The 27,153-nt window shown below is 40.7% G+C and overlaps 1 protein-coding gene across 2 annotated transcripts in view; it reads right to left on the bottom strand.

Moving 5' to 3' along the window:
• The window catches only part of ARFGEF1 (ARF guanine nucleotide exchange factor 1), a 183,734-nt gene that overhangs the window by 31,845 nt on the left and 124,736 nt on the right, over window positions 1-27,153 (bottom strand). For both annotated transcript variants that reach the window (XM_074944269.1, XM_074944270.1), the window contains exons 19-25: window positions 26,279-26,430; window positions 16,418-16,546; window positions 10,867-11,025; window positions 8,845-8,995; window positions 1,625-1,715; window positions 374-414; window positions 111-280 (exon numbers count right to left, since the gene is read on the bottom strand). In XM_074944269.1, the coding sequence (XP_074800370.1) occupies window positions 111-280; window positions 374-414; window positions 1,625-1,715; window positions 8,845-8,995; window positions 10,867-11,025; window positions 16,418-16,546; window positions 26,279-26,430 (893 nt within the window). The remainder of the gene's footprint in view (window positions 1-110; window positions 281-373; window positions 415-1,624; window positions 1,716-8,844; window positions 8,996-10,866; window positions 11,026-16,417; window positions 16,547-26,278; window positions 26,431-27,153) is intronic.

Genomic DNA, 27,153 nt, shown 5'->3' with positions numbered 1-27,153 from the left:
TTAGGTGTAAAATTTTTCAAATTTAGTTTTGAAAGGGTTTTAAATAGATAGGAATCATCATTTTCTGATTGTGTGAGCAATTCAAATGGTGTAATGATTAGCAAACATACCTTATTAAAATGATCTCCAATAACTTCCCAGATTCTAGACCACTGTAGTCTTATCCGACCCATGTTGTAGTAAGAAATCTCTACTATCTTCTGCAGACTAAACATTCGAGGATGGGTAGCAGACAGCAGTTCATCCATAGATACGGCACAAAGCCAACGGACAAAATCCACTGTTAAACAATCACAGAATTCATTTAGTATAATTTCCAAGCTTTATCAGAAAGCTACTTTGTAGATTAAGATAAAAAAGTGATAAAACTTACCAATAGCATTTCCATCCAGCCTTGTAGATCCTGTAAATATTCTGAAAAATTCACAATTTATGAGACTATTTTTTTTTAAAAAGTGGCTTCTTTTACAAAAAATAATTTATACCACAACTACTTTGCTACTGTGTTATTGTCCAAAGCAGATTTCTGGCCATGACAAAATCTAACTGCCTTAAATACAGCATTTAAGACTTGACAGGTAAATTCTCAAAATTTGGAACACTACCAAAAAGTGAATCATGATTTAGTACATGATTTACTACACTTAGTAAGATTTTAGAACTGCTGTCCCTCAGAGAGCTTCATGAGAAGGTAAAGTATACCAAGAAAAACAGCATTTTAAATATATAAATCAGAAAGTACTTTTCATTATGCCAGAAAGATTTGGGTCAATATTCAACATTTACAAGTGACACCGTAAGATATAATGTTGACCAAAGTATCTGGTCAGAGCAAATACCCACAACTGACATCAGTCTTGTGTATTATGCCTAAACCCTGGTGACTCTTGCATTCCTTCAGAGGAATATGACTCTGAAATACAGCTATCAATTTTGACAACCATTTAGACACTGGGAGTCTCAGACTTCTCCATATAAAACAGCAAGATTTATGAAACATTCCTGTCTGATCCAGTTTTGAAAATAAAAACCAGAATACTCCTATAATATCCATAACGCATGATCACTTCCACTTTACATTTAGGGAAAAACTAGAAGGCTAGTAAATATCAAAGACAGCATTCTTATAGATGAATACTAGTCAGGGGGCAATGGAAGGATGCAGTAATTGGGTAGAGAAGCAAAAGTGTTTAGTGTCAGTAGTTCTCTCTCTCCATAAATGAGACAAAAATCTATACATTTTAACTGAAGCATTTATTCTTAAATTTATGTAGAGAATCAAGATGGATCACGCTTTGTACAGCAACAGCAGCTTCTTCTACAACCCTCAGTTTTTCCCCTAATAATTTAGTTATTACTAAATATTTGTAAACTGTTTCTGCTTCTCTTTTCCCTACCTTCCTTCTACCTTCTGCTATGATGAGCAACTCCTGCTGTGCAATAACACAAAAACCAGCACCTTGTGACACTGAAATATGGTGATGCAGATGCAGCATTTTTGTAATGACTGGGAAACCAAATAACCTACTTATTTTTTCTATCTATCACTAATTGAATTTACTGTATTCACATACTGTGAAAATTTCATGAAGTATCCAAACTGGAAAGGAGTTAAATACTGTACCTGTCTACAGCAACAACAACACTTTGGGAACTAGTTTCTCCAATGGATTCCTGAATACTCGCTATCTGCTTCCAGTCCACATTTCCTCCAACTGTGAGGAAAAATTAAAAAAAGAAGAGGGAGTTGAGAGTAGGACAGAGAGGAAAGTATTTATGTCAGTATCAAAAGAATTGAATATATTTGTATTTACGATGAAGGCAAGTACACCAATTTTTTCCTCACCTGTTAAACTGGTCATCTCATTGAGTAGTCCTTTGCTGGGTTGCTCCCCCAAACTTGCTTCAAGAAAATTCTCTCTCCAGATTCCACTTCTGTTGGAACCAAAACTCCCAGAAAATACTTCCAAAGATGCAAAACACATGAAGAGTCCGTTGGGATTTTAAAGTTACCTTTCTGGTTTTTGCATCTTTGGAAGTATTCTCTGGAAGTTTTGGTGCTGAAACTGGATAATTAGTAATAGCATCTGGTGCCTGGAGAGAGAATTTGCATATTCTACCAGGAGCAAGTGAACAGAGCTATCAGGATTGGTGAAGGGCTACTCCATGTGTATGAATGATGAAAAACTATGATGATGAAAAACTAATCCCTGAAGGCAATGTCCCTAACAAGTACACCAAATCTACCACTATAAAGTAAACAGAAAAATAACTACAAATAAATGAAAATACTTATTTTGAGAACTAGAAACCGTGGCCAAGATTTTTTAAAAAATCAGCCCCTAAATTAAGGTTCCTAAATCCACATTTAGCGAAGTTTCTGAAAATCATGTTCAAAATCAATAAAAACTAGAAACACTGAATTAATACTGCCATGGGGTCTTATTAAGGACACTACTCTTAGGCACTGAAACACACAGAGTGTGTTGAACTGTTCTAAAATACTCTATTAGAAAAGGGAGCAGAGTCGAGTCAGAGTTCCAAGGACAGAAGGGATCACCAGGTCATATAGTCTGACCTCCCGTATATCACAGACCACCCAGCACCCCACACACTAAACCCAACAACTAAAATTAGACAAAATATTACAGCCTACAGCAGACTAAACTATTATGGGCCACACATGGAGAACAGGAGTGACTGACATGCACCAGTACCCACAGTAGAATATTCAATGAAAGCCAAATTTTTCCTAGTTTTAGAATTTAGCAAACAGAAAGTTTACCAGGTATGTTTTTTTCTTAAGTCTCCCAAAAATTTGTCACTGGGGAGCTTCCCCTCTATGCCAAGAAAGTAGAGGCAATTCAACCATTATAGCTTAATTCTTACCCATTTGGCTCCTCACTCTTCTAAAACTGAACAAGAAGCTGTAGCAAATTCTTATGTGAATATTAATTGTTAATTTTCTATTTTTTTAAAAAATATGTACATCACCCTCACTAGCTTGCAGAAACTAAGTGATTTATTTATATTAGTGAAATGGATGTAGGTCCAGATTAAGAGATACCATAATGAAAGAAAGAAAATGTTCAGGCAATATTTTCTATTCTTTCCAAAACTGTCTCCCTCAATCTGTCAGAGGAAGGAGTAAAACAATAAATAGACGAAGTGATGGAGAAAAACAAAAGTCATGAGAAAATAATATGGAAAATAAGGATTGCAAGTTTCGCTTTGGAAAAAACAGAGTTTATTTTGAGACCACTTAATTTCTTTAAGGTTTATTTTTCCCTGAAAGGATGTGTCCACAGTGGCATGGAAATCCAAGATTATAGTAATTGTGACAAGGTGGATATTCAAGACCAGGTGAATGCTTCACAAAATTCCTTCAGCTAAGGCTCTAGTTATACATATAGTATGCTTTTCAACAATGGTTTGACAGCAAGTACACAAGCTACTACATTGCATTATTTTATCCAGTTAGAGATGGAGAATTTAGAAGTTTTGGCTTCTAATAATTTTTGATGAAAAGCTTAATTAAAGTGACAATGGGGACTAACCAACTCAGTGATTCAAAAGGGAGTAGAGAAGGCTTTAAAAGAAACAAGTTTACGTTCTGTGGTGGAGAAAGCTTTGGATGGTGGCTTGACTTGTTTTGCTGCCTCCAGGAGTCTTAAAATGTGGGGGAGGAATGCCAGGGAAAAATCTCTGTAATAAATTTGGAACCTTCTGTGTTAAGGATGTGAATCTCTAAAGAGCATATACTTGGAGATACAAAAGAACTATAGGATTGGAATTCTAAAAAACTTTGAATCAGGTCAGTGGCCATGTCCCTAAACCAACTGAAGTATTTTCTCCCAATTACAGAGTAACCTTTCAGGGTAGTCGGTTCTCTGGATGTTGCAAGTGTTTCAGTCACTTTGAGAACTTGATTTGGTCAGAACTTTCCGTTTCAACATGCAGGCTGTCAGGTTTGATTAGCTTGGATTTGGGTGTTATAGAAGTCTCTTAGTGAGGAGATACAGCCTGTTAAGAAACTCTGGATGAGGTAGCAGGGACATCTCTGTCAGGTCACAGAACCCTGGCTTCCTCTGACACTTTGTTGCTGGATTTCTCCTTTTCAATATGGAACTTGTGGCATAAATTGGTGGCGGAAAAGAGTATGGAATGTAGTTCCATGAATGAGGCACAGCATCAATTCCAAAAGTTATAAGGTCTCTTTTACAACAGAAGTACAGTCTCATCTTTGCAGTTCAACTTGGAAAGAGCTTACCTTCTGGGAGTCTCAATGTGCGCATTATCCATAATAGAACTTTGTTTGCACAACCACTTCACTTAATTTATTGCTTACCTGCTGAGCCAGTCACCTTCCGATTGTATATGTCTTTGTGAATACAAATTAAAAGGACAGAGGATGTTTGACCCAGGTGAAGGATATGCACTGCCTCCCTGTGAAGGGACAAACTTCCCGTTCCTGTTTATTAATGTATGTTACTGTTGCACTGTCTGACATAATCTGGACATGGATTTAAGGGAGGCTTTCTTGGAAATTTACCTGGGCTAATCTGGTAGCACTTCGTTCTGGCAGATGGATGTTCCTCTTCAAATCCATGCAACACATTAAGTGACCCAAATATAATGCCTGTATTGATCACTTTACTGCCTGGTAGGATGCAGATGAGGAGTCCCTATCATATGTAACCTTTGCCCTTTGATTCCACTAATGGAGAGATGATAGTACAGATTGTGGAAACATAATTCTCCATGTCTGCATATGGAATCACTGCATGTGTCACTATGATCAGAGTGTGATCCCAATACAAGAGACCATGATCTTTGGAGTTGTAGTAAGAAAAGGATTAATGAAAAGTTGGCCCTTTAAATCTAATATAAAATTGTAGCTTTTGAACTGATCTTCTGTGGAAAAAACTATGGCCTATGATGAACCTGTCTGTATTCCTGCAGAACTGGGACAGTGAAAACCTGCCCCTCAGAAGAAAAAGTGATTATGGCTCTACTGTATATTCTTCGTAGTAAGGAAATGATCAGGAAGAGCCTGGGCTGTTCCAGACCTCAAGAGGCTGAACAGGTCCATGCAGAATGAAAATTCAGTCAAAGAAGAACTCTCCTTACCCAGGAGGCCTTTTCACAGACAGAAAACCCAGGAGGTAATCTGTTTACTCCATTTGACCTGGACTGCCATTATGGGAGAAGAAGAACATGAAGAGAAAGCTCAGTGGATGGTCCCATTTGACAAACAAAGCACCAGAAATTTGCCACCCCTGCTCCCCAGAGGATAGGGGAAAAAAGAGAGAGAGAAAAGGTTTTGCCTACTGTTGCCCCAAAATAAGCGTTACAAATCAGGACACTAATGGATAGGGCAGGAACGCTTAACTGCCACTCTTTTTGCACAGCAAGATGCAAAGATTGTCACAAGAACAAAAGGGATATTTGCCCATGGTGTTTGTCTCTGGTATTTGCAAGAACGAGGTTCAGCTCAAAATGTGTTGGGCTGGAGGGAAGAGGTCAGCCTACAGAAAAATTCTTCTAGTTGATTCTTTTCAGAGCCACCTGCCTTGGGAATGTTCTCCTTTCATAAAGGAGGTGTTTGGGGGGTGGGGGAGGGGAGAAACGGAACTGTTAAACTTCTAGGATTTATTAATTAAAAAACCCACACATGTCCATACAAGGATACCGTGGTGCAATTTTTAATTTTAGACTTTTTGGTGGGTTATCACAGTTCTCACCTAGAAGGGAGAAACTTTTCTTAGAGGAGAAACACATTACTCCAACTTGGGAATTCATTCTGCACTCATCCACAGATAAGGAAGATTGAGAGAGTCTCTACAGTATCTTATTTCTGAGTTCTCCTGCATCGGATTAAGACAACTCAGAACTCCCAACTTTTCTCCAAGGATATGGCAGAGTATTTTCAAAAAGATAAGTACTAGTGGCACCTTAGAGACTAACCAATTTATTTGAGCATAAGCTGTTATATACACACAGAACATGAAAAAATGGGTGTTATCATACGCACCGTAAGTAGAGTGATCACTTAAGATGAGCTATTACCAGCAGGAGAGCGGGGGGGAGAAAACCTTTTGTAGTGATAATCAAGGTGGGCCATTTCCAGCAGTTAACAGGAACATCCAAGGCGCAGTGGGGGTGTGTGTGTGAGGGGGAATAAACATGGGGAAATAGTTTTACTTTGTGTAATGACACATCCACTCCTAGTCTCTATTCAAGCCTAAGTTAATTGTATCAGTTTGCAAATTAATTCCAATTCAGCAGTCTCTTGTTGGAGTCTGTTTTTGAAGTCTTTTTGTTCTAATATTGCGACCTTTAGGTCTGAAATTGAGTGACCAGAGAGACTGAAGTGTTCTCCGACTGGTTTATGAATGTTATAATTCTTGACATCTGATTTGTGTCCATTTATTCTTTTACGTAGAGACTGTCCAGTTTGACCAATGTACATGACAGAGGGGCATTGCTGGCACATGATGGCATATATCACATTGGTAGATGTGCAGGAAAATGAGCCTCTGATAGTGTGGCTGATGTGATTAGGCCCTATGATGGTGTCCCCTGAATAGATATGTGGACACAGTTGGCAACGGGCTTTGTTGCAAGTATAGGTTCCTGCGTTAGTGGTTCTGTTGTGTGGTATGTGGTTGCTGGTGAGTATTTGTAATAGCTCATCTTAAGTGATCACTCTCCTTACAGTGTGTATGATAACACCCATTTTTTCATGTTCTGTGTGTATATAAATCTCCTCACTATTTTCCACTGAATGCATCCGATGAAGTGAGCTGTAGCTCACGAAAGCTTATGCTCAAATAAATTGGTTAGTCTCTAAGGTGCCACTAGTACTCCTTTTCTTTTTGCGAATACAGACTAACACGGCTGCTACTCTGAAACCAGAGTATTTTCAGTTTCTGCTTACTTTTAAACTTCTTTTCCTAAGCCTAAATCTTTTTTCATTAACTCCACTGGGGAGGCTGATGGAGGAGCTTGATGGAGGTCATCCCCCGGTGCTGTGGGCTCCCTCCCACCCCTAAGATTCAATCAGTGATTTATGGTATAAGTCATGGACAGGTCATGGGCCATGAGTTTTTGTTTCTTGCCGATGACCTGTCCATGACTTTTACTAAAAATGCCCGTGATTAATTCGTAGCCTTAGACATGAGTATTTTTCCTTGAAAAACAACTATGCCTGTATAGATGGGCATACATACTAGCATATTTAACAGGAAGAATACTGCTAGAAAGCAGTAATGCCAGAAGAGACCTTGAGTGACTGTGGGAAGCAAATTAAAATGCAAGTCTGCAGTGTAAGAGAATAAAACCAAAACAAAGGTAAATTAATTTGGACTTGCATGCTTCAAGAGAGGACTATCCTGGGCAGTGAAGCTGTAAACATTCTTTTACAGGGACTAGAATACTGTGTACCGCAACAATAGCAAAACCCTTAGCAGTGTGGGGAGAATGGATGGAGGAAGGTCACAAAGGGAGCTAGGGAAAAGGATTGGCTCAGGAGTCGGGGCTGATATTGGGCTATGGAATAGACTGGGACGACAGCCCTCAGACCTCTGGCTGGGGAGCAATACCAGGGAGCTAGTAACAGAATCCTAACAGCTCCAGGAAAAGTGTTGCAAGACAGAGAAACCTTTAGCCAAGACTCAAGCATTCACCAGACAGTGTGGAAAGCTGTTCTCATGAAGCAAGAGGGAGTCTGGCATCATATTAAAATCAGATTTAGATAAATTGAATGTTTCTGTTTAATGGTCTGCCTGGGTGCATGAGAAAGAGAACTGGGCATTGTAGTGAGTGCCTGAATTGCATCTACAAACTTCATTTGTTTCCGTGGATTTACTGTTGCATTACTCCCCACTCTCAAACAGATTTCTTGAACTGCATCTTAATTTTAATTTAGATTTTTTGGTATATTTGTTTGGCTTTTTTTGTTGTTGTTGTTATAGAATGGGAGTGAATTCAAGAAAGTTTTATTTTCAATTATATAAAAATGTTCCAACATGTTGGTTTTAATGGCTTTATTTATCTAACATTGAAGATGGCACATCTTTTAAAGAATTACAAGTTTCTGTAATTAATCAGAAATATAACATCCACTTTTTATCATAATATAAAAATAAAGAATCTCACTGATGGAATGAAGCTTGGCTCTCCAAACTTTACCTTTCCTATAACAAAGTAACCACTTAAGTCGGTAACAGATTAAGATAAATTAGTTTAAAACTTGATTTAAATAATTTAAATCATTGTAATTTAAACCAATCCACCCTACATATTTCTCACAAAAAGTCCACAAGGGGCACCAATCAATCTACATTCATAAATCTACACCCCGATTATATTTGTATGCAAGTTTGGCAAAACGGACATATATTTGGTACAGCGAATTAGCAATATTGCTCATCTAGCAACACAATACCTTTAGTATGAAGTACTTTTGTGATCAGTTACATTTCAATTTCCTCTTAGAAATTACTATATTATTAATAGATATTGCATTCAAGTCTTTTTATGCCATTTCCCACTCTGTATCCCCCACAAAGTGACATTAAATCAATCATAAGTATTCTTGAAAATATTTAATTTGGGAGTAAATATCTCAATCTCAGTCCTGCATTTGTATTAGCAACAGCAGAAATGTTTTTAATAAATAAAGTATTAAAATGATTTTTTTTTTTTTTTTTTTTATCATTATGCCTCACTTCAATAAAAAAAGTCACTGGCAACCACAAGCTGAGAACAAACTTTATTCAAATATTATACATCCATACGAAGCTGGATAACTAAAATACTTAGAGCATTCACATTACTCACCTAATCCGAGGCCCACAAATTCATCAGGTGCCTGATCCTTTGTTCCAGTAAAAGAACCTTCCCTGCCTCTCACTGTTCCAGAGATGTAACGTGGTTTTACTCCAGTTCCTATTAATTGTGCCAGCTCAAGTTGACTAATACATTTCAGAATCTAAATTAACACAAAACACAGAAACCACTTAACAGCGAGAAGTGGATTTTAAAAATATTTACTATCCCTGTTCACTTTTATAAAATTCTTTATAAATGGGCAGATCTCAGTGTTTTCAAAAATAAATTTCTCATTTACACACATACATACTACACACCCAGACTATATGTGTACATAGAATATGACAAAAATGAACAGTAATCTTTTAAAAATAAAATTACTATCACTTTGCTTTATGAACCCAATCCTGCAACTTTATTCATGTAAGGGCTGTAGAATTGGGTCCAAAATATGCAAGTCTGTGCAGACACAAAATAAAATTACAAACAAAAATGACTGTTTACATATAAACACCCACTCTATATACATACATACTCAAAACCCACTGTACTTCTGAGGGAACTGTGCGCCAAAAAAATAAAAATTCTGTCACATGCTATTTTAAAATTCTGCAAAATTCTTTTATTTATGGACATATAAAATTCAATGTGGAGGCTCCAACATTGGGGAGCACAGACCACTGGCTGCATGGAGGTGGGAGATCACGGTGCAGCTCCCCCCCCGAGACATGGACATGGCGGTGAGGCTGCACCCAACCCTGACACAGTGCAAGAGCTGGACCTTCCCCAGAAACACCCTGGGGCCCTGACACACCAGGTGTGGGAAGGCAGGGTCAGCCCAGCAGGATCAAAGTGTAGAGGAGCTTAGTGTGGGGGGATCCAGATGTGGGGTGAGAGGGTTCTGTGTGGGGCAGTCAGGGTGCATTTGGGTCCGGGGTGGGGGGAATCTGGATGCACAGGGGCTTGGCGGGGGGCAGAGGGGGAGTTCTGCTTGCAGGGACAAAGGAACTCCTCAGAGGGGGTCCAAGTGAAGGTGGTTGGGGCTCAGTCAGGGGGTCTGGGTGTTGGGGGCTCAGCAAGGGGTCCGGGTGCTGAGGGAGTGGGGCTTTGTGGGGTGGGGCTCCAGGTGTGGGGGGCTTCTAAGGGTGGTCCCTGTGCATACAGGGTGGGACTCGTTGGGAGGGGGGATCCAGTGTGGGTGGCTCAGCAGGGGGTGGTCTGGGTCCAGCGATGGGGGTTCAGATATGGGGGGGGTCCGAGTGCAGGGGGTGGTCTGGGAGCAGAGGGAGGTTCAGGTGTGTGTGTGTGTGTGCTCAGTGAGGTGTGGTCTGGGTGCAAGGACGGGGGTCAGGATGCAGGCGGGTATGGCTCAGCCAGGGTTCTGGGGCCGGGATGGGGAGGCTCAGCAGGGGTGTGTATCGGTGTGAGAGCATCCAGATGCATGGGGGTTGGGTGGACACGGGAGCAGCTTTCCACTGTGGCTAAGGAGTGATGGGGTGGGGGGTGGAGCCAAGGGAGATTTCTGGGGCTGGGTCTGATCCAGTACTCACGACTCCATGCAGGGGAAGTGTGCTCCTCCCCCACCCCAGCCAGGACTACCAGCTGCTGGGTGCAGGGGGTTGCAGATGCAGCAGGTGAGGTTCAGCACAGTGGAGGTTCAGGTGCAGGGGAGGGAGGCTTGGTGGGGGGTCTGGGTATGGATGCCCAGAGGTTGGGCAGATGGGGGGTGTGTGTGACCAAGCCCCTCCCACTCCGCTATCGCAGTGATTTACCTCTCCACCGGCTGCTCCAGGCGACCTAAACAAAGTATGTGTGCTGCTGCTGGGGAGGGGCATGTGGCTGCTCTTGCAGCTCCCTTTGTAGCCCCATCAGAAAGTTATTTTTCTGCAGGGAAGCAAAGAAATCTGTGGAGGACATAAATTCTGCATGTGTGCAGTGGCGCAAAATTCCCCCAGTAGTAATACTGCATACAAATTCAATGTATTTTCATGAACATACTTTCTTATAGTTAAGAATGAACTATTCTTGTACCTCATGCCAGGAATTTCCTAAATAGTTTCCATCTGTATGAGCCACTGTGATAAGTGTTTTTATTGTGTCAATGTTCTTCTGTTTCATTTCAGTTATACCAGAACTCACTGTAAGCAAGGTAAATCTTGCTAGTGCTTGGACATAAGCATCTCTTTCAAGCTACATAGGGAAACAAAAATGAGTTGTTTCTGTTAGTTTCCATAACTTGTCAATGTCTAAATATCTTTTGGTTCCTTTATGTATTATGGAGGCATTCAGACATTAATTTTTATTTTGAAACCATCTCTCTTATAATAACCCTATGTCCACATCGGAATGAACCAAATATAGTAATACATTTGAAAGATGTATTAGGAATGTAGTTCTGCATGCCCACTCTTTGAATAATTGTATGCACCACCCATCTATGCAGTATTATGATTTGGTTTATACGGCCCATATCCCTAGCTTACCCTTTATATTGACAGATTTCAACCTCAAATATCTGGTTGCAATACCTCAATGGCAACTACACTGAAAAGTAGGGAGACATTACAGTCATGAAATTAAATACTGATTGCTGCTAAACTCACGTACAAAATCTCTTAGCTAAGTAATACGGACACTTAAAGACAGTGGAGTTTTCAATGAGGACCAATATGTTACTGAAGAAAATAAGGTAGGTTTCATACAGTTGAATTTCAAAAGCATTATATTAAATTAAAGCATCCCTCTCTTTCTCTAATGAGCTATGGCATAAGGCTCTCCTTGTAGAACTGTAAACCTGGGAAGGTAAGGTGTCACATGTAGCAGTCTACAGCATGTGATTTTTAGTAATTTATTCTGAAACCAGACACTATCTTAACTTAAAATACAAAATGTAAACAAATATTCAAGACACCCCACCAGATGAGAGACACGCACGCTGTAAGAGAAAAAAGATACGACTCCCCAGCAGCCTTTCCCCAGTTGAGAGATGCTATTGCCCATGCCCAAGTGCTGCCTTGCCATGATGTGCTGGTAAAAGTCTGTCAGCAGAAGTCCTCAGAGAGACGACCTAAGAGATTTATTAATTGAAGGCAGAGACTTACATTATGTATCTGTGTGTTCAGAAAGAGAACGACTATAAAATGAACTTGTTATAACCCAATTCCAGAGCTCTAGAACATCTGAGTGTAGGAGCAACTCTTCCTGGGTAGGTGAGTGACTGACCTACCTTCCATGCAAAGAGAGTAGAGCTACAAAGTACAAGAGAAGGGGTTTCTACATGTGTATAACTGATTTGTGTGGATGGCTTATCCATGAAGAGGCCAAAGGCCAGAAACTACATTCTTTGGAAAAGGAAGCTCATTACAACCCCAACTATCATGTGAACCTAAGATATTAATTACAAAATGCAACGAGCTGTTTGGGAATTTATAAGGCAGGTTTTTAGATAAAAGTTAAAGGGCAAAAGAGCTGGAATAAAATGAGATACAACCAGAATAGACATCCATTTTGTTGGGCATAATCTAACCTCTTTTCTATATTTGTGAAAACCCTCAGATAAGAAGTCAGCAATGGCCAACTGGTAGCAAACAGAAATTCTGTGTGGTCTGCAAGGTTTATAAAAATTCCAGTGCATATGAAGTCTAAGGACTTACTGCTAATTTATTTCATGTAGAAAATACTGGCAGCAGTATCAGACCCTTTTATAGCTAGATGTCCAGTAGACCTGTGGGATTACATAATTCAATGGGCCATATTCAATACTGACTGGCATTCCACTTTACTCTGGGCTTAGGCAGAGTGAGCACAGTTCAATCAGAGGAACACTCTCCCATGATACCATCAGGTGAAGAGGGATTGCTGAACGAAAAAGACTCAGCAGTCAGAGTCAGATCTCCCTTGAAAAGAAAAGCAACAGAGGAAATTAAGGCACTCTTCTCATGGCAGATGTTCCCTTTTCCCTCATGGAATGGGAGAGAAAAAGAGTGACGCCGTCTTCTTCCTAACCACCACTACTGTAGAAGGAGAGAAAAATAACAAATGAGATCAACCAAAAAGGATAGGTGAGCTGAAATACGCAAATTAAGCACAGCCCTTGAGCACCCCAGTCCAGAAAAATCATGGAGCAGGTCCTCAAGGAATCCATTTTGAAGCACTTGGAGGAGAGCACAGTGATCAGGAATAGTCAATATGGATTCACCAAGGGCAAGTCATGCCTGACTAACCTGATTGCCTTCTATGATGAGATAACTGACTCTGTGGATATGGGGAAAGCGGTGAACATGATATACCTTGACTTTAGCAAAGCTTTTGATATGGTCTCCTACAGTATTCTTGCCAGCAAGTCAAAGAGTATGGATTGGATGAATGGACTGTAAGGTGGATAGAAAGCTGGCTGGCTCATCGGGCTCAACGGGTAGCGATCAATGGCTCAATATCTAGTTGGCAGCCGGTATCAAGTGGAGTGCCCCAGGGGTCAGTCCTGGGGCCAGTTTTGTTCAACATCTTCATTAATGATCTGGATGATAGAATGGATTGTTCGCGGATGACACTAATATGGTGGAAGAAGTAGATACGCTGGAGGGTAGGGATAGGGTACAGAGTGACCTAGACAAATTGGAGGATTGGGCTAAAAGAAATCTGATGAGGTTCAAGAAGGACAAGTGCAGAGTCCTGCACTTAGGACGGAAGAATCCCATGCATTGCTACAGGCTGGAGACCAACTGGCTAAGCGGCAGTTCTGCAGAAAAAGACCTGGAGATTACAGTGGACGAGAAGCTGGATATGAGTCAGCAGTGTGCCAAGAAGTCGAGAAGGCTTGCTAAGAAGGCTAACGATATATTGGGCTGCATTAGTAGGAGCACTGCCAGCAGATCGAGGAAAGTGCTTATTCCCCTCTATTCGGCACTGGTGAGGCCACATCTTGAATACTGCATCCCCCACTACAGAAAGGATGTGGACAAATTGGAGAGAGTCCAGCGGAGGGCAACGAAAATTATTAGGGGGCTGGGGCACATTACTCATGAGGAGAGGCTGAGGGAACTGGGCTTTTTAGTCTGCAGAAAAGAAGAGTGAGAAGGGATTTGATAGCAGCCTTCAACTACCTGAAGGGGGTTCCAAAGAGGAGGGAGCTAGGCTGGTCTCAGTAGTGACAGATGACAGAACAAGGAGCAATGGTCTCAAGTTGCAGTGGGGAGGTCTAGGTTGGATATTAGGAAACACTATTTCACTAGGAGGGTGATGAAGCACTGGAATGGGTTAACAAGGGAGGTGATAGAATCTCCATCCTCACAGGTTTTAAGGCCTGGCTTGACAAAGCTTTGGCTGGGATGATTTACTTGGGGTTGGTCCTGCTTTGAGCAGGGGCTTGGACTAGATGGCCTCCTGAGGTCTCTTCCAACCCTGATCTTCTATGATTCTATGATCTGGTACAAGATATGGAGTGAAAGCCCCAAGACAGACCTGTGTTACAGCATCAGATTCACTTTAAAACCATAATAATGAAAACAAGATTTTAAAAATGAGATTTTATTATGCTCAGAGATGAGGATGCATGGCTCACAAAACTGTACTGTGCTGTTCAGGAAAAATCCATAAAATCTGAGAGACCCTTTCAGCTATCAATGTTATGATTTTATCATGATGCATAAAATACTGACTGTTCTTAGAAAGTGATCTTGGGTAATAACTCATCTATATTTCTTCAACAAGACTGACACATAACATGAGAGCACCAGCAGGAAGGTGGGAGAAAAATTTAGCATGGGACAGACAACATATTTGTTCTCAAAAATTCTTATAAGGGAAATTTACCAACCATTCCTACATCCCCAAATAGTCTTATGTCCAAAATGGACAATACTTGATCTAATCAGAATCTTGCACAATAGGAACTTTCTAGTCTAAACCACAGTATCTTAGGGTATGTCTTCACTACCCGTCGGATCGGCATGCAGCGATTGATCCAGCGGGGATCGATTTATCGCGTCTAGTTTAGACGTGATAAATCAACCCTCGAGTGCTCTCCCGTTGACTCCTATACTCCAGCGCCGCGAGAGGTGCAGGTGGAGTTGGCGGGAGAGCAGCAGCAGTCAACTCACCGTGGTGAAGACACCACGGTAAATTGATCTAAGTACGTTGACTTCAGCTATATTATTCATGTAGCTGAAGTTGCATAACTTAGATCGATCCCCCCCGCCCAGTGTAGATCAGGGCTTAGAGACCATAATTATTTTAATGGCAACCAAGATACAGAACTCTCCAGAACCTGAAGGTAATATCATGGTCCTCACTTAAGAGGGAAAAGCAGCAAAAAGCAATAAATTTTCCTTTGAGATTAAGGATCAATCCAGAAAAATAAGCAGAAAGCCCTGAATGACAAGGAGCAACCTACAAAGTGAATAAGACAAATCCCTAACTTTTGACAGTGGCCGATTCCAAGGAGCTGTTCCTCAGTCTATACTGAAAATTCTGAGATGCTGCTTTCAGTAAATTATTCATGGGCTATTAGTTGCTTTTCACAATTTAAGGACATTTATGCTGACCAGGTTGCCTTCCATGTTGCCAATACACTTGCTCAAAAGAAAATATCACACCATACTGCAGCTGCACTGTGTTATTCTCTGATGGCAAGATAGTTCACTGCTGCCCATAATACTTTCGAAAGTGGAAGACTTTGGTTTCTGCTAAGAGAAACTCCTACACACCTATTACTAGTTTGAGAAGGCAATTACTGAGTGGCAAAAAAGTTATAAGGGAGAGATTACTATTTTCAGCACGATAGTGTAAATGTGTTTAGCTTAGGGATCACATTTTTAATAATTAAAAGTTTATTTTCTATTTTCAGTGGACTCATTTAAAATTGTGGTGTCAAACATAAAAGAATTCAGCCTTCATCCCAACCACCAACATATACTCACAGATTATGGCAGATCAGTACATTTATTGGCCATTTCCCTATACTGGCAGAATATTATGTTCAACAGCTGTGAGTTTAAAGAAAAGAAACTTATTCCCAAGTTTAATCAGTATTATCCACTAGAGCCAGTGAGTCTGGAATTCTTGACATCCCATTTAATGGAAGATGCATTAGTGCATTATATTTGGAAAGACAATCCCAGTGCCATAGAGTTAAAATGATATCCAATTGCACAAGTCTCAGAATAGCTATGGTCTCTCTCTAAAGTTGAGCGCAATTTTTCCACCAAGGTTCAGTGAACTACTACTTTTCAGCTACACAATATATTTGAAAAAGATTCATGTTAAGAAACAGAACCTCTTGTGGCAAGGCTTAAGATGAAAATTCAAAAAGTTTGTTCATCTGAAAACTCTTCTTTGTAGTCCTATATATATGGAAACATGTAAAGTTTCACAAACAACAGATGAAGCAATTTAGAATTTAAAATAAACTCAATGCACTCAATTAAAACCAGGTACAGTAATAACTTCGGAACAAGGAAGTCACTGGGTATTGCAGTACTTACATCTTCAGGTAATAATGTAAAGAATTTAGTGAATGTACTACGATTCCATTAATAGCACCTAAACCAAAATATTCTCGTATAATCTTAACATTTAACATTACCTGAATGCTGAAAATGCATGCAATCCTGATTGCACATCGTATGCCTTCCAAGCAAAGAGAAGCAACTTCTGTATCATCACAGTCTTGTAGACCCACACTGAATGCAGCTAGGAATGGTGTCCATGCCAACTGGAACACAATAAAACCACACACATTACATTAATTTTTAATATTCGATCTCAATAAGAGAAAACTTTATTCCAACAGAAAAAGAGGTATAAACATCACTGTATCTCGCTGAAAAATGAAAAACCAAAATGCTTAATCAACAACAACTTCGGAGTGGACTTTCTACTAAAAAGAAATGGGAAGTGGAAATACGGAAAAGGAGTAATAGTACAGTTATAAGGTAAGGAGAAGATTATTTTGGACCAACTGCAGTGTAATACAGACACACACTTTCTAGTGACAATGCAGTCTTGTCCAGAGCATTTTTTTTTTATTGTAAATGTGCCATGGGTTCTAAAAGAGAGAAGCTGTGTGTCAGTTATATATAGTGGATATTGTTTTTATATTATCTATATAACAGTTCTCCGTATGCATACATAATTCTTTGCATAATCAGAAACAAATATATATATTTGTATATAAGTTCTGACAAAAGCCCCAAAGCTTAATTGCACAGTGGAAGGAGCAATTCAAATTTGCTGAAAAGTGCCGTCCTTACACACACAATTTCAGAGAATTGCTAAGAGTCAGATTGAAAAAAGGTAACTGTAGAGTTCTTGAAAAGCTACTCATGAAAATATTTATCCTAATGCGTGCCTTACTTGTTAGGGGAAGTAAGATAGGCTGCTCCACCCAGCTATCTATAGCATATTATTATAAAATTAATGATTTTATATTAGTTAAACAGCATGGCTAACTACTATTTGGCGTTTTTCATACGATGAAAAAAACGTAACTATACAACAATCATCCCTACCAAGGTGCAAGTGGTGGAGATAGAAGGAAAGACAGTTTTTCCCCTCTCCAGAGAAGGGGATCCCGACATTCCTTCAGTGACATAACTTTCAGTACTTCAGTTTGAATTTTGAACAGATAGAAGGGGAGATTAGATTTCTATTACTTTAGCACACATCTTTTTCCTTTTCTTTTCACACGGGGATTTTCCATAATGTTTATGTGGACAGCAGTACTATAAGTCGTTAAGAGTGTTTTTAATGGGACACTGTTTGCATACTACAATTTTGCTGTTTGGTGTGTTACACGTACAGTTGGATCCACATTATGGTAAATTTCTATAATTTCTTTAAAATGTACCATTTGCTCATTTCGGATGAAAATCATCCCTTATGAAGCATAAGTCCTATTTTGAGGATTTAAGTGCTGGCACACAAGGTGAATTTCATCTGTACTTATTTTTACCATGATATATAACATCACTAGGTTATAAGTTTCACTACTTCATTAACAGGAAAAGATATGCATACAGATTTGAGAATGTTTACAGAGCCTAGATATGAGGAAAGCCAGGATGGAGTAAGCAAATATTTATTCTTTACTATTTTGTAATCACTACTTTGAGAGAATAATTATGATTCCGATCGCTGACTCTAAACATTAAGCTGTATTATTGGTTCTTACGATTAGTTAATGACTGGGAATGATAAAAGGATGAATGTCTTGGAACTGAGTCTAGTAATTAGAAACTCAAAGAGGAAGAGATATATCCACTGGAAGCTCACATTAAAGCTTTGGGTTTTTCTCTCTTTAAAAAAAAAAAAAAAAAAAAAAGATGGGTTTTGCAGATATTCTTCTCTGCAAAGTAAAGAAAGGAAATTTTATATTAAAATGGGTTGACATCTTAATTGAAAAAACTGAATAGATAAAAATGGGAAGTTTGTTATTTTACATATGCTATGTGACTGACTTCACATTCCTTAACTTAGATGGATCAATTTAAGTTTTTTAAAAATCCTTATGAAATTCACATAGCCATAAATAATGTCTGTCACAGTTCAAGGCAACTGCACCTGTATTCCTACTCTGTGGTCCAGCAAGGGCACCAACTCAAGGCTCCTGGCTCCTCAGCCGTCACCACTCTTGGGTGGAGACCCACATCTCCCTCCAGCCAGGCATTTATCCAGGCTGCACTGTTCCCTGCCTACACTGTGTTATTCCCAGTAAGCCAGACTCCCTAGACAAACCAGCGTCTGTGCTTCGCTTTTGCCTCAGACGATATAAACAGTATAATTGCCATCAGTTATGAGTTGCCACACAGATCTTTCTAAGCAAGCCTATTTATACACAAGATGAAAGCATTACAGAGACAACCTATTAAAAACAACAAAGGAACCTATATGCATCATGAAAAGCTTATCAGAGGTCACCTCAACTCTAAGGTCTTCCAGGTGTCTGTCTGTCTATTTTGAGGACAGGTTTGTTCCAACCCTTCCTTAAGGATTGCTCCCCACAACCTGGACAGAAGATTCAGCCCATTTGTGCAATCACAAAAAAAAGGCCCTCATTCAGGGTATTTATCAAAAAGCTTTCTTTGTCTGTTACCTTTGAAGAACCCAATTTGAACCAATTTATGCAAGCCTGTCCAGATGATGGTACCTCTCTGGATGTGTTAAAATCTGAGTGAATTTGCTTAATCACATTAAATGTCCTTTGTTCCTGGAGACCTGTGAAAGCACCTTTAAGCTCCCCACTCCTGGAGCCCATCCTCACCACAACAAAAGGTCCTGGCAGTGAGGAGATGCTGAACCCTTTCCCCACAGCCTCCCTGCTTCCGGAGCCTTTCACTGACACTTGTAGCTACACACCACAATGTGGACGTAGTGAGCTTTCCACTGCAGCACATAGCTAAATGTACATTACACACTGCCACCAGTGGGGTGTACTGTAGACAAAGCCAAAGTGTGCAACTCCCTACTCATTCTGAAGTCTTATGGTCTCTGTCCTGACTCATGTCACAGCACTGCTGAGCCTGCACACGACTGCTGGCTCCATATCTTTTTCTCCTTTCCCAGGTTTGACTTCCTGATGTTACCTGGCCCAGTGGAGGGATCAGGAGCTGACAGTGGGGAGCTGGGATGTATGAGGCATTCAGGCTGAACTGCAGTGAAGAGGGACTTTCTCCTCACAAATATCTCACCCTGCCCTGTCTTTAGTGGCTAGAAACCTCTTCAATACAACACCCAATAGCAACACAAAATTGACAGAAAGGTAGCCAGTTCCCAGATGTTTCAGGTTTTAATTTAATAATACAACTCTTTGAGCTAAACCAATAATAATTTTCACACCCTATCAAAGCATCAGATTATGTGTGGTGGTGAAGTGATGTGGATAACTGCTTACTGAAGGCTGGAATGAAACCACCAATGAATGTTTCTTTTGTTGGTGTGACCAAGAGTGACATTTGAACCCATGTCTCCAGATGGGAAAAGCCAAACACACTAATCCATTGTGCCAGCTACCGTGTACGGTTTTAAATATGAATTTGTGCTAGCAGAATGTATTAAGTCTTCATTTTCACCAAAATACCAAGCTCCTTCACCGTTCTGTGCATTCATACAATCCGACAATGGCAGCTTCGTAACAATTTCTGTTGTGGACCTCTTACGCTGGTTCTTTTGCATTGTCTATTAAGCATCTGCTTTTAAGACCTGCTTAATGCTTCACAGTTTCCCTTTTGCTGACATTTATGGTATTTTGCTTCTCAGGCTGGACACACTTTGCACGAATGTTGTGATGTTCTACCACATCTTCCATATGTTTCCGTTCTCTTTTTCCTGTCTGTCTTCTCTCAGAGTTTCCTCAGGTTTTCAATTTGTGTTTCTTCTTGAGCTTTTTAGGTTGAAATTTTTGCATCATCGCAAGCATCCCTCTGATGCCATTTATATTCTGTGGGAGATGCGCAGCCTTCCCAGTGAAACATCCTCTGTTTTATCAGTGTTTTTACATACAGTCTTCTGATCAGTATGTTGTCTGCCTCATCTTCCATGGCATATGAGGACATTTACTTGTACTCATCACAGTTACTGACAACCCTGATGCAACATGAAACTGCTCAAAATGACCTGTTCATTTTAGCCATGTCATCTCAGCAAAATTAAGACTTTCTAGAACGGTTAGTGGAAATACTGACTCCATTTACCTCAAAAATGAACTTTTCTTTGCAAACTCCTTGTTTTAATCCTGTTTTTCTGCTGCTTCTGTGCCCTTAAACTACCTTATTTTTCTCCCTCCGTTCATGTGGCTTCCTTCCTCTTCCAATGGGAGCTGGGCCTTTTTGCTCTAGCTCTCTTGTGGCCTGCAGTGCAGTTCCTCTGCAGAGTCTCCTCTTCATTGAGTTCATATTTTTCTGTCCTGTCTTTTTGTCTCTCTCCTCTTTGGGCTGGGGCTTTTCCTGCTCTCTCAGCCCTATGAAGAGCCTCAGCTCTCTCCTCTTTCTATTCTACAGTGCAGCCCTGACAACACAGCTTGTTCTGAGTGCTGCTCCAGTGCTTGGGGATGAGGAAAACAACCCCTCCCTGCTCTGAGTAACTTCACATACTCTTTCTTCCTTTCTCCTTGTTCCGACACTGTTTGTTGAAGTGCAGGCAGAAGCAAAGATCACAGAGGTATATAGTGTTGCATCAAGGGCAAGGGCTTTATTACTAATAGCGTGGAAGTGGTTGAATAATTAGGATTTATTCCAGGTGTAATGAAACCTATAGTATTAACTCTAAGTACTTCCTACTTCAGCAGGATTTTAAACTGATAATCCCACTCCAGGTTGGTTCAGGAGTAAATCACCTTCTCAGGGAGTACTCTTCTCAGTTACCAAATACATCTGGTAGTCTGCTCTGCATTTGACAGTGTTACCATGATAGACAGAGACACATTTGAATATATATTCATAGAATCATAGAATCATAGAATATCAGGGTTGGAAGGGACCCCAGAAGGTCATCTAGTCCAACCCCCTGCTCAAAGCAGGACCAATTCCCAGTTAAATCATCCCAGCCAGGGCTTTGTCAAGCCTGACCTTAAAAACCTCTAAGGAAGGAGATTCTACCACCTCCCTAGGTAACGCATTCCAGTGTTTCACCACCCTCTTAGTGAAAAAGTTTTTCCTAATATCCAATCTAAACCGCCCCCATTGCAACTTGAGACCATTACTCCTCGTTCTGTCATCTGCTACCATTGAGAACAGTCTAGAGCCATCCTCTTTGGAACCCCCTTTCAGGTAGTTGAAAGCAGCTATCAAATCCCCCCTCATTCTTCTCTTCTGCAGACTAAACAATCCCAGCTCCCTCAGCCTCTCGTCATAAGTCATGTGCTCTAGACCCCTAATCATTTTTGTTGCCCTTAGCTGGACTCTCTCCAATTTATCCACATCCTTCTTGTAGTGTGGGGCCCAAAACTGGACACAGTACTCCAGATGAGGCCTCACCAGTGTCGAATAGAGGGGAACGATCACATCCCTCGATCTGCTCGCTATGCCCCTACTTATACATCCCAAAATGCCATTGGCCTTCTTGGCAACAAGGGCACACTGTTGACTCATATCCAGCTTCTCGTCCACTGTCACCCCTAGGTCCTTTTCTGCAGAACTGCTGCCTAGCCATTCGGTCCCTAGTCTGTAGCGGTGCATTGGATTCTTCCATCCTAAGTGCAGGACCCTGCACTTATCCTTATTGAACCTCATCAGATTTCTTTTGGCCCAATCCTCCAATTTGTCTAGGTCCTTCTGTATCCTATCCCTCCCCTCCAGCGTATCTACCACTCCTCCCAGTTTAGTATCATCCGCAAATTTGCTGAGAGTGCAATCCACACCATCCTCCAGATCATTTATGAAGATATTGAACAAAACCGGCCCCAGGACCGACCCCTGGGGCACACCACTTGACACCGCCTGCTAACTAGACATGGAGCCATTGATCACTACCCGTTGAGCCCGACAATCTAGCCAGCTTTCTACCCACCTTATAGTGCATTCATCTAGCCCATACTTCCTTAACTTGCTGACAAGAATACTGTGGGAGACCGTGTCAAAAGCTTTGCTAAAGTCAAGAAACAATACATCCACTGCTTTCCCTTCATCCACAGAACCAGTAATCTCATCATAAAAGGCGATTAGATTAGTCAGGCATGACCTTCCCTTGGTGAACCCATGCTGACTGTTCCTGATCACTTTCCTCTCATGTAAGTGCTTCAGGATTGATTCTTTGAGGACCTGCTCCATGATTTCTCCAGGGACTGAGGTGAGGCTGACTGGCCTGTAGTTCCCAGGATCCTCCTTCTTCCCTTTTTTAAAGATTGGCACTACATTAGCCTTTTTCCAGTCATCCGGGACTTCCCCCATTCGCCACGAGTTTTCAAAGATAGTGGCCAAGGGCTCTGCAATCACAGCCGCCAATTCCTTCAGCACTCTCGGATGCAACTCGTCCGGCCCCATGGACTTGTGCACGTCCAGCTTTTCTAAATAGTCCCTAACCACCTCTATCTCCACAGAGGGCTGGCCATCTCTTCCCCATTCTGTGATGCCCAGCGCAGCAGTCTGGGAGCTGACCTTGTTAGTGAAAACAGAGGCAAAAAAAGCATTGAGTACATTAGCTTTTTCCACATCCTCTGTCACTAGGTTGCCTCCCTCATTCAGTAAGGGGCCCACACTTTCCTTGGCTTTCTTCTTGTTGCCAACATACCTGAAGAAACCCTTCTTGTTACTCTTGACATCTCTTGCTAGCTGCAGCTCCAGGTGCGATTTGGCCCTCCTGATATCTTTCCTACATGCCCGAGCAATATTTTTATACTCTTCCCTGGTCATATGTCCAACCTTCCACTTCTTGTAAGCTTCTTTTTTATGTTTAAGATCCGCTAGGATTTCACCATTAAGCCAAGCTGGTCGCCTGCCATATTTACTATTCTTTCGACTCATCGGGATGGTTTGTCCCTGTAACCTCAACAGGGATTCCTTGAAATACAGCCAGCTCTCCTGGACTCCCTTCCCCTTCATGTTAGTCCCCCAGGGGATCCTGGCCATCTGTTCCCTGAGGGAGTCGAAGTCTGCTTTCCTGAAGTCCAGGGTCCGTATCCTGCTGCTTACCTTTCTTCCCTGCGTCAGGATCCTGAACTCAACCAACTCATGGTCACTGCCTCCCAGATTCCCATCCACTTTTGCTTCCCCCACTAATTCTACCCGGTTTGTGAGCAGCAGGTCAAGAAAAGCGCCCCCCCTAGTTGGCTCCCCTAGCACTTGCGCCAGGAAATTGTCCCCTACGCTTTCCAAAAACTTCCTGGATTGTCTATGCACCGCTGTATTGCTCTCCCAGCAGATATCAGGAAAATTAAAGTCACCCATGAGAATCAGGGCATGCGATCTAGTAGCTTCCGTGAGTTGCCGGAAGAAAGCCTCATCCACCTCATCCCCCTGGTCCGGTGGTCTATAGCAGACTCCCACCACTACATCACTCTTGTTGCACACACTTCTAAACTTAATCCAGAGACACTCAGGTTTTTCCACAGTTTCGTACCGGAGCTCTGAGCAGTCATACTGCTCCCTTACATACAGTGCTACTCCCCCACCTTTTCTGCCCTGCCTGTCCTTCCTGAACAGTTTATAACCATCCATGACTATTCTTAATCTGGGAGCTGTTAATCTGAAAACCAGTTTTTAAGTGGGGCAAAGAGAAGATTACTTAGATCTACACCAAGGTAAGGACAAGCAATTCAGAATCACACATTAGCAAAGATGTATCCTAAACACTAACCTACTCCCCCCATTGCAAACACTAAAAAGCAAGGAAATATTTTAAGTTATTGCACACCTCTTCACTATACCCAAGAGCCCACAAATTCATAATTCCACTAAAAGCAACAGACTGTTTTGTCAGAATGAACTTCCTTTGGCCAACACACTACATACAACAAATTAAATCTCCCTCAGAATGAAGAGGAATTCTTAACCAGAGACCTGGGTTGTGTAACAGCTACTGACTGACTATTGCATTGTCATTTCCCTCCTATGCAAATCCCTGCACTCTATTGCCTTCCATATTCTCTCAACAAGTATTTACAGTTTCTCATCCATTCTTTATCCTTTACCCTGCACACTCTCCTCAATTCCTCTTCTACCTTTTTTGTTCCTTGTTTGAGGATGTCTCCCCTGCCACCTTTTTGAGCAATTCCTTTTTAAATTAAAAAAACACTTTCTTTAAAAATACACCCCTTTTCTTCAGCTTTAGCTGGAGTAGATAAAGGGCTTCAATTCCTCCTTTGAATATAGGCCTTACTGGTGGGCAAAATAATGAGAGGATGAATTATTTTACCCATCACTCCCTTTTGGGGGTCCTTAAAAGAAAAGAAACGTTAAGGGGGAAACTGTCTGCAGAGGCTGTCTGACATTTGATGGCCGGGAAACAGGTGGACTGGAAAAAGTACGCTTCATTGTCATGGCTGCCACCCCCAGAGTCTCCTGGGACCACAGGATTCAACGTAAGACCACTGGGCCTTTGTTCTCCTGATCTTGAAAGATGTTCTGACTAAACCAGGCCAAAGACCAGTTGACACTACCATCTCCACTGGCTTTGGCTAAATCCCGACCACCACCTGGGATGTGAGATTTTGGTTTCTGTTGTCACCCCTCTCCACCCATGTACCCTTTTCCTTCTCTTTCCTACACCTCTCCTTTGCCTTCTGTGTCTAACTTAGCCAGCCATGACTGTATATTTTGCAATACTCCAGTAAGACCAAAAAGACAGCTAAAAACAATGCTCTACACAGTGCAATGCTAGTATAAGTTTGCCAGCTCTCAGAGTGGCTACTGTGTGCCATGCCTGTGTTTTTCTAGCAGCAAGGCTGAAAAAAAAAAATTAGCATCGAAGACAAAAGCTGCATTTTCTATCTTTGCTGTTCTTTTCTCTCCCTAGTTGGGTCTGTGTCTTGATTTGTCTTCTAGGAAACGGAATCAAATTTTAAGAGCAGCAACAAGAGTTCTGGTCCATCTCAACTAACTTCTTCTCTTTTTCCCAGAAAGGACAATTATTACCATATTTAAAACCATCTAAGAGACTGTCAAACAGGGTTGTGTTTTTTCCCCCCCTAAAGCCTTTATCCAGCTAAAGGTAAAAGAGACAAGGGACGCTGTTAAAACAAAAGTCTTATTTAATACTTTACATTTCTAATCCTTTAACTGCCTTTCCTTTAGTTTTTGTATCTTTACGAAAAGGTTGAAAGGATTTTTAATGGCGCGCGCCATGGTACTAAGCAGACCGAAGACTCTGTATTCAGAACCCTGAACCTTGTTTAAAATTATTGTTGTACAGTAACAGAGCCATGTTAATATCTTTGATTCTCAGGGCCCATTTATTCCATCAAAATTAATATAACAGAACACACAAGAATGGAAAAGGAGGGGGAGCAGAGAGAAAGGAGGAGAAAGGAAGAGGACAGGTAGGAAGCTTTTAAAATAGATATTAAGAAGTTACTTATGCAAATGAAGGCTAATCATTCCTAAGCAGCATGAGGTTGACAGGCACCATCTTTCAGTAAAGTAACTAAATGGTGCTTCTTATTGGTTTGGTAATATCAGTCTGGGCTCTATTTCTAAAACTGTGGTGTTAAGCCCAAGATAAGGTTATAAACTCAAGCAGGTAGCACCCCCTCAAGTTATTTAAACACTTCTACGCTTACAGGATAGATTAAGTAATGTGATTTTTTTTTTTAAACAATTCTGATTAATTCTTTTACAAGGTGAAACAATGTCCAATAAGCTTTAGATTACTCTTCTGGAAGTTCGGTCTTTCAAAACATTACCACTGAAATAATATGGAATCCCACAGTATTTCTAACAATGCCTTGCAATCACAGTGTTCCAAGTTAACATTATATACCCATCTAGAATTTCAATACAGAACATGAGAATCTCACCTTGAACATTGGTCTCACGTGCTCCAAATGGGTTGCACTAGTAAAAGGTGCCTGAACATGGCTCACTGCTTCCATGAGGGCTTTTGCTGTTTTAGCCATCTGTTCCATTTCCAAGTTATACAGAAGTCTTCTCTGCTTTTCACTAGCAACATCTATGAACACATTTTTTCCTTTTACATTTGTGTTTCAGTCAAGGCTCTCTCACAGAAAGTAAGTAAAATAGTAATTTTGTTACATTAATCATTTAAATGCTGTATTCTGACACATTTAGAAATGAATGAAATCTAAAAGTTGATGCGAATTTATCTTGTTTGTTTACATTGTAGTATAAAGTCAAATTACATCAATACACTAATAACAAAAGTATGTGAGTAGTGAAATGTTTGTTTTTTAAATGATAGTTTACCTTAATTTTAGTCTATATGGAAATAATCTATATCATTAATCAAAGAAAGATTGTGACTGAATTGAAGCAATCTATTTTAAGAAGAAATACCAAGCAAGGTACATGGGTTGGATTAATTTCACAAAGTGGACAGAGATTTTATATGAAACTACCACCACAATGAGGAAGGGTTAAGTGTGGAAAAATAAATATTTTTCCCTTTCTCAAACGTATGTGGCGAAGTGCCTTAACACCTTTTCATGCTGGTATTGAAACCTCTATCTCAAAGTGAGGGACAACCCAGAAAGAGTAGAATAAAAAGAAATAAACACTTACATTTTCAGGGAACATTTAATTCATCAGAGTTTAATGGCTTTATAAAAAGGTAAAATAAGCTGCTGGACAGAAACAAGCTGAAGAGCAGGGAAAAAAAGAGGCAGCTACAGATGGAGACTTGTGACGTTGGAAAGGAGTTATGAGCAGAGTGTTC

This window comes from Natator depressus, chromosome 2 (assembly GCF_965152275.1).
Source record: "Natator depressus isolate rNatDep1 chromosome 2, rNatDep2.hap1, whole genome shotgun sequence".
Classification (NCBI taxonomy): domain Eukaryota; kingdom Metazoa; phylum Chordata; order Testudines; family Cheloniidae; genus Natator; species Natator depressus.
Note: the sequence above shows the minus strand (reverse complement) of the source record. Positions and strands in the feature narration are given on the sequence as shown.